The 16,140-nt window shown below is 32.6% G+C and overlaps 2 protein-coding genes across 4 annotated transcripts; one reads left to right on the top strand and one right to left on the bottom strand.

Moving 5' to 3' along the window:
• Positions 1-59: 59 nt before the first annotated feature.
• On the bottom strand, positions 60-9,414 carry LOC132704514 (uncharacterized). 2 transcript variants are annotated; one of them, XM_060674536.1, is made up of 4 exons: positions 9,277-9,414; positions 2,584-3,024; positions 1,677-2,187; positions 60-421 (listed from the first exon to the last, which is right to left on the bottom strand). In XM_060674536.1, the coding sequence occupies exons 2-4, from the start codon at positions 2,999-3,001 to the stop codon at positions 127-129; spliced, it is 1,224 nt and encodes a 407-aa protein (XP_060530519.1). In that variant the 5' UTR covers positions 3,002-3,024; positions 9,277-9,414; the 3' UTR covers positions 60-126. The 2 variants fall into 2 exon arrangements, with proteins under 2 accessions (XP_060530519.1, XP_060530518.1); XM_060674535.1 differs by lacking the exon at positions 9,277-9,414 and adding an exon at positions 4,271-4,453.
• On the top strand, positions 429-15,321 carry LOC132704515 (aldo-keto reductase family 1 member B1-like). 2 transcript variants are annotated; one of them, XM_060674538.1, is made up of 5 exons: positions 429-1,464; positions 10,500-10,784; positions 13,779-13,973; positions 14,144-14,499; positions 14,561-15,321. In XM_060674538.1, exons 2-5 carry the CDS (start codon positions 10,572-10,574, stop codon positions 14,601-14,603), a joined length of 807 nt encoding a protein of 268 aa, XP_060530521.1. In that variant the 5' UTR covers positions 429-1,464; positions 10,500-10,571; the 3' UTR covers positions 14,604-15,321. The 2 variants fall into 2 exon arrangements, with proteins under 2 accessions (XP_060530521.1, XP_060530520.1); XM_060674537.1 differs by lacking the exon at positions 429-1,464 and adding an exon at positions 9,371-9,509.
• The last annotated feature ends 819 nt before the right edge of the window (positions 15,322-16,140 follow it).

Consider the following 16,140-nt stretch of genomic DNA (forward strand, 5'->3'; position numbering starts at 1 on the left):
TATTGTTCAAGATGAAGGTGAATATGAAGGTTATATATGTTTTGCAATACTTTGCAATCTTAGGAAGAAAATCGAAGTATTTATTGCAATTTTAAATACATATTTTATTAAACTATATATCATTCACTAGTCCAGCCAACCTCTCTTGGCAGCCAATAATGTCATTACGGCCATTTTCTCCTTCTGATTTGGAGGCATGCTTTTCACCATCGACAACATATGGTTTCCAGGATCAAAATTAACATCGGTGGAGTAATCGTATTCGGCGTTCTTAGTGCCAAATATTATAGTGCTAAAGAAAATCGAGTGGTGTACCTCAAATGACGCTGCAGTTTTTAATTCCTCCAAGTATTCTTCATAGCTCAGTGAAAGATCCACTTTGAACAGCTTCAAATTTTTTACGAATTCGAAATAGTAATACCTAAAACAATATACAGGGTGTTTGAAGAAAATCTAAATTTTGAGTCTTGGTAACGTCGTTTAAAGAAGTCTTAAATGTGTTTGTAACCAGCGTATTTAACGCTTTTTACTTTTAAAGGTTTTCTATCTGAAAACTTGGTACAGTATGTTTAGAAACACTTTGAAATTTTAGCGAATAATATTGCGGCAAAAAATTCTTATGAACCATTGTTTCTAAGTGTGTTTTCTTTTGGCAGTTATTTATTTTTTAAATGTTTCTTCGTTTCTGAATTAAAAATAGAAACAACTGTTAAACTTAAAAAAATCACAAATTGCCTCCCTAAAATTTGTTGTTTTTTTTAGTGTTCCTTTCATTGTTAGTGAAAATTAAATACAAACAATGCAGTTAACATTTCTTTTTAGTATTTTACCATATTTAAGAGTAACACAGTGCCTATTCGAAACAATACAAATTCTGCAGCTCATTTTACTCATTGAGGCAGCATGTGTCCTTAGCTTTTTTTTTCAGTAATTCACTCAAACGGACCAACGCTTTGTTAACTAGGATTATATTTTTCACAATGCAATTTCTAGCCGCAATGAAAAACAATTGCATCACTTTGAGCCGTTAATAGGTAGACTTGAAGTTAGGTTGTTTCGGTTAGTGATATTTCGTAACTTTATTTTTTAGAAGTTGGTCACAACTTTGTTGTTGAGAACATGTAGAGAATACAGAGTTATAGAAGCCCTGTTTATGCTGATAATAATTGAAGTACGAAATAATTTGATCCATCCAACATGCGCGAGATTTAAATTCTCGTTTTTAATCAATGACCTTGCATTCGACAACCTACATGGCCGCTGACAGATCGTCAATAAGTTAAGTTTGGATGTATTTTCTGAAGTTTTGCCTAGATTTCGTTAAATGTTCTGGGTAAAAATGGAGCATTTTTACGGCAGTATTTTGTCAAAGTATGTCCAGGTCCCGTGAAATCTTCAGGAAAAAAGAAGTTAAGTGTGTGGATATTGCTGGTTAGTGGGCAAAATGAAGAGGCATACGCAGAAGTAAGTTTTTTTAAATAGCGTGTTTCCCTTTTTCTTTTTCTAAGAAAGTAATTAATTTAATTTTATTCTAGTTTAACTAAACAATTTTCGGTACAAATTTTATGTCCTATCGCAATTTATTTTACTCGTATGATTTAACGAAATATTTAGGTGATAAAAACAAATGAAAAAACTACTTTACTACTTACAAAGTCGTTGTTTTAAATACCTACCTGATTAATTCATCGAAATATTGTTTTTGTATTGGGGTTTGAACACTGGTCAACAGAAAGAAGATCAAGTCGAATGCGAAAGATCGATAGCGGCACATTTGGAAGTCGACAAATTTAATCTTAACATCATCCCCTTCGTATTTTACCATGATATTGTTGACCCAAAAGTCGCTGTGGCTCACTGTGGCCCATGGCTCTACTATTTCCGGAACCGTTTTAAAGAAATCGTGCTGCAAGACTACTTCGAGTTTTGAAATTAGGGGAGAACACTCTGGATTTTCACCGATGGCTTTTAGAATATATTCGTTGGGGTTGGGAAACGGATCCCCTCCGTCCTTCGGGGGTGGGGGAGGTTTCATTTCTTCCAAATATGTTTTAACCTCTTTTTCAAAGAGTTCCGGTTTCTTTAATTTCATGGCAATGAAACCCATGTGGAAAGTGGCGAGTCTTCTAAGGATGTTTTTGCTGGTCTTCAGATCAAACCCGATATACCTATCTTCATTTTTGTAACCTAATATTATGAATTTTTGCATTATTAACTTTTCTGACAGTATAAAAACAGAAAAATAACGTGGCAAGTGAACGAATTCTTTTCGCTCCCCCTTTTAAATATGTTCATTAATAACAAATTAATAAAAGCATTTTAAGTTGCGAGGTTTATGTAAGCGCCTTAATATCACTAGTCTTATGACTAAAGTATCACTTTTGCAGAATATACTATTACAAAATGATCTGTAGTAAATAACTAGCTAACTCTAGGCAGCATGTGGCAAAAATATTAACTGAACAGAACAACATAAAGACAATGACAGGAAAATTAATGACACAAAGGAAGAGATGCGTAGGTACGTCAAGAAGTGATGTTGATGATTAGGAAAAACGATCAAATTTGTTACGGGAAACTCACCGTCAACAATAAGATTTTCTAAAACTAAGATGGAATCATCATCAGGTTCAGTTTTTTGTGAATCCAAGCTTAACCGACCCCCGTACATTTCCGGAAAGAAGTCGGAGGTTTCTTCGAATCCGCACTCTTCCTGAAACTCTTTAAACAGCGGAATAATTTTCGAATACCACTGTATTTCGTTTTTCATGCAACTTCGAAACATTTCCTTAAACTTCTCCTGCAACGGTAATAACTTGACGACGGTGTGCACCGTTTCCTTTTTTCCATTTTCTTCGGTATCCAGGTCCACCTTCAGAATTAAACTGCAAAAATTTTCACCCGGCGGGGTCAGACGGGTAACTGTTTGTTTGGTGATTTTTCCATTTAGGCGGGTTTTGAGAGCGTCTTCTAAGTTATTTAACTCCACGTCGACACTCATGTCTGCCTATTCTAATCTGAAACCTATTAAATGCTACTGAATGTCGATTTGTATCGATATGTGCTTGTCATTGCTACTCAAAATACATATTTTTGAGATTTTTAAAGCGATAGTGTATTAAAATAATCTTTACATTTACTACTTGATCAAAAAAGATTCTAAGGGAAACGAAACGTGGTACAAAAACAGAGACCAGGAATTGCTAACCAAACATCGTTCTCTAAAAAACACAATAATTTGTTGTTTATATTTACTTATTTGGGCGTTTTTGTGACATATATAATTGTATTTCAGAGGTATAAAATGCGGCTGAGCACCTATAATTTTTGATAACCCGAAAATGACCAATAAGTGAACAGATTGTTATCAACTTTTCTATATAACTTGTGGTTAACTCCTTTGTACAGTATACTATTTAATAGTATATTACAGCTCCTTTTTTAACATTTTAAATTTTTCGTGAGAACCAATTAAATTCGTATTTAAAAAATATGCGAAAAAAAGTATTTAATTTTTTTTTGACAGAAATAGTATTTATTAAAAACATATAAATAAAAGTACCAAGTGTATTGGTTTAAGTATTACTAAACGCATTTAATAATTCTTTAAAATTTAGTTAGTTAATACTATCGAAGTTAAGTTAAAGGGTGGAATAAAATGATCCACATAAGTACGAATATTGAATTAATTCGACAACCAGCAAATTCAGCATTCAACGTGAACTTATATTTTAATTGTAGAGATTCATATTCATTATCTCTATTCAGTCTAATGCAGGCAATAATTTGACTTGGCATGAGTGACTGAAGAAGTTCATTACAACATGTTGCATACTATAGTTTCCTACGACCATAAGTTGTTTTGTTCTTTCTATTCGTGACCAGAACTGATCAATAAATAAAATCTACTAAAAACATCAAACCCCCATGGCCGCCATGGTACTTAGTATATAGCAACTACATGGAACTTTTGTATCTATTGATTTGTATAATTTGTAAATTTACTGGCGCGTCAATAGTCATTTAATTGATTGGGGTATTAATACAACTCCGTAGTTTATTGCTTAAAAAAAGAAACTTCTACCATTGAATAAAATAACAATGACGCACCAGCGAAAATATTTTAGATTGACTGCCATCTAACTCGAAGCACCCTATAAAGCATTAGGTAATACGCAGGTGAGGCGGTTCTGCTTTGACAGCACAAGCTGTAAGGTATGCAAACGCTAAACAAATTTTCTACAACCATAATATATATTAGGTTACTTACCCGTTATTTCTCGCTGATGTAATTTCACGAAAAATGATATTGTAGCTCGTTGTATGTAATTAGTTTTAAACGATTTACACCGACACTGTGCGCATTATAACATTCATTGTTAATAGATAAATCTATTCGCGGAAGCAGTTTTACAAAGCGCTTGATGCAGTGGCGTTTTGTCGGAAATATATGCGTTTTAAACATTGTTCAGGTTGATTATTAGTCAAGTTGAGGGCGCAAAAAATATACAATAGTGAATATTTTATACCTTCCCTTGCGAGTAGGTCTTGTCGATACAATCTAGAAAATAGTGATTTTATTATTGTGCTTCTAACTGCTTTGGTGCTCCGCCACTGAATAACTTAAGAGGTGCCAGTGCCTTTCACTGATATAGTATACCTTTCCATGTAGACAACTTGGTCAGATATCCTTTTTTATTCTTAATAAGATGTGTAAATTGAAATCTATGCAATGCCAATGTATTTTTTAACAATTGTTGTCTTGTGCCTGCTGTAGTTAGATGCGCAGGCACTGCCAAAAACCAGTAGCCAAATTAAAAATCAAGGTACTTAAATATTATTTTGATAACTACTACGGAACTTGTTAATATCTAAAAGTGGTATACAGCGGCGTAGTATAACCAGTGGTGTAGATAAAAACAACGGCAGAGAATGGCAAACCTCTAGATATTTTATCACGGGTGCCGCAGGGGTCACTGTTGTTACTTTATTATTTTTGATTTATATGGCGGATTTGGGTGATGTGGCTGTCAAGATCAACTTTTCCAGTATAATTTTTTAATTTTTAAAAAATTGTTTGGAGGAGACTGAATTAGACTACTCCTATCATTCGTCCTAACCAAATTTAAAGAACAATTTAGGCAATGCCATGGAAAAATTTTTTTTATAAGTAATTATAATTAAAATAGAATATTAAAAAATACATATTTTTCTGTCATCGTAGTTTTCCCTTCGTATATATATATAGGTATTGGTATAGAGTATAAAACTAATAATATTTTGTACCATATTTGTAGGGCGATATTCAATAATATCCCTAATAATAAAGTACCCTTTATTTCAAACAATTTGTTTTGAAACACCCTGTATATTGATGAAAATATAAATGTACTTTGTTATACGAGTTTGAAATTATCGTATTCAAATTAAGATGTATTATAGTACAATATGTGAAATACATTTACGTAAACTATCGTTCTCTTTCGATGGTGTTACTGCAATATTTGTAACCTCTTATCGGCTACAGAAAATTTAGATTACTTGCTATCGCTTTATTGAAAACTTACGCAAATTTGGCCATATGCCTGGTCTATTCGTGAAATTAGGTTGGTTAAAAATAAAAAATGTTTTCAAGCACAACTTCCTATACTATTTGAAACTTGATTGAATGCCAAATTAGTACTTAGGAAATTAATTAATTACTTGAAACCACACTATGCCGTTACATAGAACTATAAAATTACGTCGATTTTTGCCCAGAATGCTGTAATTTTGTTCAACTCCTTAGAACACGATCTCAAATGAAACTGATTTGGTTCTTGCAAAATTTTTAGTTTCTATTATTCTTCTTTTTCCTTCGGAGCAAAAAAACTAAAGTGTAAAATAACGTAATTGCAATTAATTACATTGCAATTATATTATTACATTACATGTAATAAGATTCTTTCTGTGATGTGTAGTTGAAGGTATTTTATTGTTAAAACTTTATGCTTACGTTTACTTGTAATTTGAAATGGGTATTGCGATATCAATTAAGTTGTGAGCAGCTTGAAAGCCAGACATCGCCCATGTAAACTTAATAAAGACTATTATTATTATTATTATCGTTATTAATGGCGAGACTTTCGTGCGTGTGTCTACTATATAACTATAGAACTTACGATGTTTATCGCATCCAGACTTTTGCATCGTTCGATAAGTTGACTCGAGAAAATCAAGGTTCTTGGGCGAAGTGTTGAGTTTGTTTCAAATCAACCCCATACATGACAAAACAAAGGAATGATCTTGACTTTTTCGAGATTCAACAGCTCTTTTAAGTCTCTCTTTAGGTCAGCATATTTGTTCCGTTTTTCATTATATTTATTTTCTATGTAAGAGTTATTTGGGACTGCTATGTCAAAAACTGTAATTTCCGGCCTGTTGTCTTACTGTTACGCCTGCCATAATGGTTCTATCTAATAGACCTCAACATCCTGATTTTCTATAACTGGGGGCTCGTTTTTATGAACATCAAGCTTAATTTCTTTTAGTATTTATAAGTATTGTAGCAACTTTGTTGTGCCATTGTAGATATTTATTTGTCGCCAGGTTTTCACAGCTAATTATTATTATTATTATTCTCTATTCGCAATCGTGCTCTCGGCAATGCATTTCCATTTATCAAGAACAATCCCTGTTCCTCAGACTAAAGGTTTATATCTCCCTATCCTAGGGCACGTCGGATGATGTGGGCTGTCTTAAGGAGAGTAGTTTTTTTTGCAGTGTCCAAACGTGTTTTCATTGTTACCCGGTATTTTATTGAGTGTCTCTAATAATGACGGGGACAATAGTTGTTTTAAGCCCCCACATTCTCCGCACTTCTATTTGATTTTTATTGTGGCATCTAATGGTATGGCAATGTCGGTTAATAGGCATGTCTTGTCTTTAAAGTCCTTAATTATAATATCTGGTTTGTTTGCAATCACAGTCCTGAATGTTTGTACTTGCGTGTCCCACATTATTGTGATTTCCCCTTTGGCTTCAACGTTTTTTGGGTTGTGTTTGTACCAAGCGTCTTCTACCCCTATACCGTAGTGCTTACAGATATTGTAATGTAGTGTTAAGCATACTTCATTGTGATGTTCAAGATATTCTTTCCTTGCTAGGACTGGGCAGCCTGTGTCGATGTGCTTAATTGTTTCATCGTATTGTTTACAAAGTCTGCATCTTGCGTCTATTTTTTCTCTGAATATTTTTTTCCTGATAGAGTTGGTTGAAATGGCCTGGTCTTGAGCAGCGACTATCAAAGATTCTGTTTCTCCCTTTAATATTCCTGTTGTTAGCCATCTGAACGTCTGCCTCTTGTAAACCCCATCCTTATCGACTTCCCTGTCGTACTGTCCGTGCGTTTCTTTGTTTTTTCATCTTTTTTCTGTTTCCTCGTTAATTTTCCTCCTGCATCGTTGTCTGAGGGTTTTCGCTTTCTGGGCTGCCGTAATTCCGTTCATTTCACTTATAGATTTGTTTGTATATTGTTTTGTTAGTTTTTGGCCTTTGTTCAATAGTGTATATTTTTCTTTTCTCTCCATTGCGTTGTAATTTATTAACTCCACAAGCCTATCATCTTTTTTTTTCCTTAAGTAGTTTGCAATCCCTATAATTGTCAAGTGTTAAGTATGCTCATTGCTGATGAGTCATCTTCTTCTGCTTTCTCTGACTGTATATAGTCAGTAGCTTCCTGGTTTTTCGATCTATACATGTTATTTCCTCCTCTCTCCAGTCTAGAATGCCGTAACTGTATGTGAGGACTGGTTGTGCGAGCGCTGTAATGGCCATGAATTTGTTTTTCCCTGTAAGATGGCTTCTTAGGATTTTTCTGACCCTGCTGTTGGATACTTTTTCCTTCATGTTTATATCTTCCACACCAGTATTTTTCAATATTCCGAGGTATCTGTACATTTGTGTTGCTTCCAGATTTGCGATTTCGGTTTCTTTATCAATGATCATATTTTGAGTTTTTGCTGTTTTTCCTCGTTCTACTATTATTTTGGCGCACTTATCGTAACCAAATTGCATCCGTATATCGTCACTAAATTCTTGGACAGTCACAAAAAGGTCTTCTAGTTCTTGGCATATAATTTTAGGTCGTCAATCTAAAAAAGGTGGTTAACCGGCCGCTTTTTCTTGTTTATTATAATTATTATTACTATTATTATTATTATTATTATTATTATTATTAATATTATTATTATGGTTCGGGTCGAACTCACTCCCGATAAACGAAAATAAGACGAACCATCTTATTTTCTCTTCTAACAAGGTGCACAATTTAAATAATGCTCCGGTTAAGGTACTTGGAGTCTGGATCGATCGTTCTCTTTCTTGGAAACATTACAACACCTTTGCCACAAACTGTCAGGTCAAATGTTTTTAATTAGATACTTAAACAAGTCACTCATTTCTGTCATGTCAAAACTTGCTTATTCCGGAGTGTTCCATTCCCACTTAGCGTACGCTATTGTTTTGTGGGGTGGTTCCGTGCATGCCCGCAAGGCTTTTCTTATGCAAAAAAGAGCGATACGTGTGATTGCGAATGCAAAACCTCGTGATCACTGTCGTCCGCTCTTCTCAAAACTTAATATTTTGACCTTACCACCACTATTGACATGTATCTACTTGGGAAATAGTCTATAATTTTTTATGTTTAAAAGCTATCAAACCTTCACAGTGACCGAGCGGCCGTAGCAATAAAATTGTAGTTCAATAGAGAATTTTCCACGGTAGCCGTTCATGCATTATACACATTTATAATATACAAAATTCTCTTCCACTTCCGATTATACAGGAAGTCGCCATCTTTATTTTAAATGGCACATCCGTATATATTATTGGTTAGTTCCGTCACATTTCCCTATAAATTTCAAAAGTTTTGGTTAGCGCTCCGTTCATGTCTAGTCAAACTCGTGAATGAAATGGCGTCTATCATTGCATAATTTAGTATTAACTTTTTTTGTGTTATAAACGCGTTCGTACAAGGTCACTTAAATTTGTAAATTTGCAAAATATGTTATTTCCATACTGTGTAAGTGAAAAGTATGGAAAATATATACCACACGCTTATTATACTTTTTCTTTAATTTAATTTCATTAATTAAATTTGTGTGCTTACTGCTCTTGGAATTATGGGAAATACCATATTTTCAGCTTCTAAATTAAGAGATAATTAGTGAGTTACTCTTACTACACAACGGTTAAGTCTGCACATAAAATGCAATCCTAAAACTAAAAAAAGATTACCTTCACATCGAGAAGATCAACTTGACAACGCTGCATAACTGAACTGTACCAAAATAAACTAATTTTATCATTTATCGTTTCTAAAATTAATATTTACCAGTACGGCAAATTCATTTATCAAAAGTGACTTGCGTGTAGTGGATAAAGCCCTATTTTCATAAAGAATGACTGCTGCTTTTGTAACATTGAATAATGGGAAAACAATGCCTGTTCTAGGATTAGGAACTTGGAAGGTAAGGTTATGAAGGTTAAAATTTAAATAGGGTTAGTAACCATAGTTCGATATTCCATCACATTTTAAAAGATTTCTTTTATTGTCAACTCTAACATTAATCAAGCGTGCGGAATTGGTTGGTTTAACGGACATGCTAGAGAATATTCAATATGTGACTAGATAAAGGTATCAAATTATGGGCGGTTTGTGTTCATATAGATAGATATATTTGAAATGAAATTTAAATAAGAAATAATTGAGAGTAATAGGGTTGGCAAAATGAAGTAAAATCCTTTCTGGACTGCTTTCTAATATTAAAATAGTATTTTAAAAAACGTAGTTAGTCGTTCCTGAACCAAAATAATTTAAATCCTCCTATAAATAAAATACTTTTAATTAAATATGATAACAATGTTTGTAATAAAATTAATTTTAAAAAATTCTATTTAAAGTGATACTGAACTAAATGAAAATAAAAAAATAAAATAATAACCTATTACTGCCCCTTTTTCTTACAAACAAAGCTTGTAGTTTCAAAAATTGTAAGTTATTTATAAAAAGTTAGTTCTAAACATTACGCTACCATCCATAACTGACTAAATAAAAACTGAACAAACAATTTGTTTCTTTCAAATATGTAGAACCTGCGGATTCAGCAGGAATACATATATACATATATAATTTGGATATGTCCGTTTTAAGACCCGCTTTCTAACATTGAAATTTTATTTTAAAAACATGGTTAGTTGTTCCTGAAGCAATCTAAGCAGAATCCAACATTTGTTATTAAAATAATTTAATTAATTAATTAAAAGATAAATAAACACTTCTTTTTTTTTTGGAAAATAGTTTTAATTAAATTTCATAACAATTTCTTTAATAAGATTAAGATTACTGCCTTCTTTTCTTGCAAACAAAGCTTGTAGTTTCAAAAATTGCAAGTATTTTTAAAAAGTTAGTTTTAAGCATCAGGCTATGATCCAACTGACGTGTGAACACCACTTCTCAGGCGAGTCCAGGGGAAGTAACGCAAGCAGTTATCGACGCTATTCAATCAGGCTACCGGCACATCGACTGTGCTATGTTTTACGAAAACGAAGCGGAAGTTGGGAAAGGCATTCAAGCTGCTGTACATCAAAAGATAGTAAAAAGGCAAGATCTATTCATCACTAGCAAACTTTGGTGCAATTTTATGAGGCCTCATCTGGTTGAATCTACTATAAAACAAAGCTTACAGAAACTAGGACTTGATTATCTGGATTTGTATTTAATACATTGGCCAACAGCGCTGAAGGTAACTTATAGTAATAGCCTTAACGTTGCTGGTGTTTTCTCAAATATACCGGGTGACACAAGAAAGTGGGAACACTCTATAACTTTTAAACGGCTTGAGATGGCGACTTGAAATTTGGAAGGGTTAATATAGGCTGAATGTTCAATTTTTTGACAATAGTTGCATTACCGGTTTGAGCGGACACGACAGTAACTGTCGAATTTTAAATGGTACCACCTATATTTTTTGGCATTTTTGGATTCAGGCGATCATTCTACGTAGGATAGGATGGTCTTTCTCTTTTTTTTTTCTTTTTTTTAAGTTTGATTTAATTTTTGAAGATTGTGACTAATCATAAATACTATTTACCGGGTCACCTGATCATGGGAAAAATTGTAAATGAAACTTTTCTTTACTTGTCGTAATTTTTTAGGATAAAATAGTTTTTTCAAATAGCACCCTAGTGGGAACAAAAGCTTTTTAAAACCGGTACTTTTTGCAACATTTTGACACCAAAATTTTTAAAATCCTTTAAAAAATAAGCTCACAGGTAGGGAAAACCAGATAAATAAATACATTTTTATAAAAACAAAATATCACGTAGGTGGCTTTGTTTCTATTCATCATCAAGTCGGCATTATTGAAAATTCTGAAAGTACATTTTTATCTGACTATCAATTTTGTCGGGTTATCGATTTGGATTATCATGGAAAACAATAATCATAATGTGCATTGTATGCAGCCCCGGACGTCGCCTTCTTTCAAATTCCTGCTTTATAAAGCTGGAATTGAAAATGAAAAAAAATATATTATAAGTGAAGAAATGGAAATCAATGTTGTAGGATCCGTCAACGTAAATCCAGCTTCGTCGCTACGAAAAGTGGCATTAGAATTAGACACATCTGTGAGGAGAATTTTAACGACTATCATTCTTTTAAGTATAACCTTCATCAACATCTTTATGAAGCTGACTTTGTAGGAAGACTTCGATATTGTAATTTGCTGTTGGATAAACATGACTAGATTAATAATTTCGTTAACTTAATTTCCTTCAATGATGAGTCATGATTCTCAAATAATGCTATGTTTAACCGACAGAAGAACAGATACTAGTCTTTAAATAATCAAAGAATTATTCGTCCCGGATAGTTTCAAGAACGATTGGGAATCAATGTTTGCGCAGGAGTGATAGGAAGGCGCAGTATTGGACCTGTTTTTTTTTTTCATAGCGCCTTAACTGGTGTACGACATTTACAATTCTTAAGAAATGAAATTGAAGAGTCGTTAGATGATTTACCTCTTGCCGTGACATTAAATATGTATTTCAACACAAGATCCAGGCAATTGGTCCCCACGGTCACTGGACTTGACACCGTTAGACTTTTTTGCTTTGGGATACGTTAAAGACCGTGTTTATGTAACTCCAGTGTTCGACTTACAAAAATTACAGCGGAGAATATCGGCTGCATTGGATAGTATAACTCCAAAAACATTCTATGAAAGTTTCATCTTAAAATAAATTGGTTATATTATTATTAAGTTAAGAAACTCCAGTTTCAAAATAATGGAATGTGATGTTTTGTGTCAATGTAAAACTTGCCTTACAGTAACACACGCTGATATACCACTTTCGAATTGATTCTACCAACGTTGTTCAGGTTTTATTTTCTAATAGATTTTCAAAATATTGTGTGGAATTGTCCCAAAAAGTGACAGATTTGAAAAGAAAAAAAAAATCTATTCTCTTGTTCTTGTGAGTCTCCGGTAAAAAGTGCTTCTAGCTTTTGACGTACGTATACATACAATACTTACGTTAGTTTTTAACTATCCCCGTATTCCAAAAGCATATCAACTTTTTACCATAATAAAACAGTTTCAACAAAAAATTCTAATCGTTGAATCTCGGAAGAAAGTCTCTGTTTTTTTCTTTTCACTGCATGAGCTTGTCGAGAGTTTCTTCTGCATCTTACCGAGTTGACAATTAATAAAGTAAGCAATATTTTGTTTTTATAAAAATGTCTTTCCTTATCTGTTTTTTTTTCCTTCCTGTGAGCTTTTTTTTTAACGGATTTTGAAAATTTTGGTGTCAAAGTACCGATTTTAAAAAGTTTTTGATCCCACTAGGATGCTATTTGAAAAAACTAGGTTATATTAAAAAATTCATTCATTCAATCATTATATTAAATGCTATTTGCCATTAGATAAGTACAGAAGAGTTTCATTTACAATTTAGATCGTATTTATGATGGTCGCAGCCTCCTAGACACAAAAATTAAATAAAAATTTTAAAAAACAAAAAAAGAGAAAAACCGTCCTATCCTACGTAGAATGATCTCCTGAATCAAAAAATACAAAAAAATATGGGTTGTGCTATTTAAAATTCGAAAGTTACTGTCGTTTCCGCTCAAACCGGAAGTGCAACTATTGAGTACATATTGTCAAAAAATTGAACATTCAGCCCATATTAACCTTTTCAAATTTCAAATCGCTAGCTCCACCCGTTTAAAAGTTATAAATTGTTCCCACTTTCTTGTGTCACCCGGGATATAGAAGCAATATTAATAAATTCTATTGGAATTAGACATAGACATATTTTCTGTTCCCGTATACTTCTAAAGGAAGCACCTAAAGGAAGTAAAGTTAAAGATTATTTCTGTACCAAATCTTTTAAATGGAGAATGAGTCCTCTGAAAGGAGTGATATTGTAAATGTATTCCCAGAGAAAAAATATGTTCCGATTTTCATCGGTGTGGAAATGTTACTCTCCGTAACGGTAATTGCCAAGGAATTGAAGAATATAATTTTATTTAAAATAATTTGACAAATATTATCGGATTTGTTTAAATATGCAATTGTCTCCTATGGATATTAGTATTAATAATTAGTATAATTAAATATTTTAAAATATTTTTATAGCTGTATGTAATCTTCTCATAATAGATCAATAATAACAAAAATAATAATAAAAAAATCTTATGAATATGCTTCATATGGTATTTAACAAAATATTTGTAGGAAGGTGGCGACTATTACCCGAAAGACAAAAATGGAAAAATATTATCTAGCGACGTGGATTATATTAACACTTGGAAAGCCATGGAGGAAGTTTACAAAAATGGACTCGCCAAATCGATAGGCGTATCTAACTTTAATAAAAGGCAGTTGGAACGTCTTTTAAAATCTGCAATAATTAAGCCGGTCACCAATCAGGTAAAAATTGTTGGTGATAATAAATCGCCTTGGAATTTAATTGCTTTGTTTTGATGTTTTTTAAATTTTATTCGCTTAGAACCGCAAAAGTGGATCTTATGAAGTAGTTTAATATGCGCTCATTTGTTCTTGGTTCTGTTTTAGTAATTATGTCGGATATCATGTTTAAGGTCGAATGCCATCCATATTTAAACCAGGCCAAGCTGATAAAGTTATGCAAGTCCCTGGACATTGTCGTTACAGCGTACAGTCCATTGGGATCACCAGGTCGGCCTTGGGCGAAACCAGGGGATCTTTCCCTAACTGAAGATCCAAGAATCAAAGGAATCGCATCGAATTACAAAAAAACACCGGCGCAGATAGTACTTAGGTATTTGATACAGAAAGGGGTATTGCCCATTCCAAAATCTTCAAACAAAAGTCGAATTCAGGAGAATATCAATGTGTTCGATTTCGAATTGAGCAAAAGTGACGTGAAATTGCTGGATACACTAGATTGCAACGAACGATTTCATCGGCATTTGGAGTGAGTGAGCCCGTCGATTACAAAATGTGATATGTGACGCATATAAAATTTATTGTTCCAGAATTATTGAACACAGGGAGTATCCCTTTAACGACGAATACTAATCCGAAGCAATTTAAATATAAATAAAAAAATTTTCATAGCGCTTGCAAAAAAATCTTTTAGCAATTAGCAATTTTCAAAAATTGTTTACAATCAATCAAAGAATAAATTGTGAAACGGTATATAAAAAAATAATAAGGTAAGTAAATGGCTATGAAATACATTATTAACAACAACAGATTAAGTGATCAATAATAGCAACTGTTCGGTACCGGATAATTAACGTTTGGTAATTTTAATAAATACATTTTATATAAAAAAAATATTTTACTTTATTTATTGTATTTGTCCAACTAGTTTGCTAGAGCGACGATAGATTTGGATACCCTTCTTTCATTATATCAGCTTTGTATTTTTTGATAGTTTCATTTAACCAAAACTGTACAGAGACTTTGTTATATCAACATTGCTCCGATTCTGCTTCGGTTGGTAGCTACAGCTACTATATTTAGTCAAAACGAATGTAGCAAAAGGGCTTTGGACAACTTGAACACTAACCAACCAACTAACCAAAACTTAGGTTTGAATTAATAGAGATAAATAAAAGTCCATTTATCTCATTAAAGAGTTCGAAATCGATCAGGAAAACGATCAGAAGGTAGCTTTTATCTGGCACTAAACAGCATTCTTAATTTTGCAAAATATTGGAGTGATGGCCTACAATACCCGCGACAGTGGTCAAGTTGTCCAAACTTCTTTTGTAGTAAAATATGTATAACTTTTACCCTCCAAATTTTAGTGGAATTGCTATATTACATATATATATATATATATATATATATATATATATATATATATATATATATAGTGTCAATTTTCGAATCCTCAAAAACTCGTCAAAAATACTTAATTAAACCAAAAAAAATGAACTGAAGTATTACAGAATGTAACATTGTTATTCTGTAAGTGAAGGAAGCCTGGGATATGTACTTATGCCTCAGCTGGAGAATTGTGCCTCCTCCTAGACACAACACACAAATTATATTAACAATTTGTTTAAAAAGAACTATTCTATTCTGTATGAGCCATTTAATTAAAACAATTAAGAACTACATTAATTAAGTGTCGAAACAAAAACCAAATAAATCACCACCAAAATAAATGAACATATTTTGCAGTATCTAATAATAGTTGTAGTAAAAAGTTTTTAACATAGAATATGCAAATAATAAACAATAAATATTTAGGAATAGCGAGGAATACGCAATTCAAATAGAATAAACGCTAGTAAACAACCTTAGTCCACTGATTTACAAATTCAGATATTTTAGAAACATTTTGAATAAACACCACATGATAGCATATGATACAATATGGTAACGGTTTTAAACATTTTCAAAAACATACAAAACGGATTTTTGTCCGCGTTAGAATTGTTTCACTTTTTTAAAAACACATTCAATCAATTCAAACCAAAATATTTCGAAAACGGTTGCTTCTAAAGGGACTTCTAAGAGGACCTTTTCCAAATAAATTTTTTTGAGCAGTTTAACCAAAAATATAATATAGGATCGCGCAAAAAATCGTGAGCCTTTTAAC

This window comes from Cylas formicarius, unplaced genomic scaffold (assembly GCF_029955315.1).
Source record: "Cylas formicarius isolate icCylForm1 unplaced genomic scaffold, icCylForm1.1 PGA_scaffold_7__23_contigs__length_41026272, whole genome shotgun sequence".
Taxonomy (NCBI): domain Eukaryota; kingdom Metazoa; phylum Arthropoda; class Insecta; order Coleoptera; family Brentidae; genus Cylas; species Cylas formicarius.

Excerpts from the sequence above, each read along its gene's own strand:
- LOC132704514 (XM_060674536.1), bottom strand. The coding sequence starts at position 3,001 with ATGAGTGTCGACGTGGAGTTAAATAACTTAGAAGACGCTCTCAAAACC. Across the intron at positions 2,188-2,583 it reads AGAAAATCTTATTGTTGACG|GTTACAAAAATGAAGATAGG; the intron begins GTGAGTTTCCCG and ends TCATAATATTAG. Across the intron at positions 422-1,676 it reads TATTTCGATGAATTAATCAG|GTATTACTATTTCGAATTCG; the intron begins GTAGGTATTTAA and ends ATATTGTTTTAG.
- LOC132704515 (XM_060674537.1), top strand. The coding sequence starts at position 9,441 with ATGACTGCTGCTTTTGTAACATTGAATAATGGGAAAACAATGCCTGTT. Across the intron at positions 9,510-10,499 it reads TAGGATTAGGAACTTGGAAG|GCGAGTCCAGGGGAAGTAAC; the intron begins GTAAGGTTATGA and ends ACCACTTCTCAG. Across the intron at positions 10,785-13,778 it reads ATTGGCCAACAGCGCTGAAG|GAAGGTGGCGACTATTACCC; the intron begins GTAACTTATAGT and ends AAATATTTGTAG.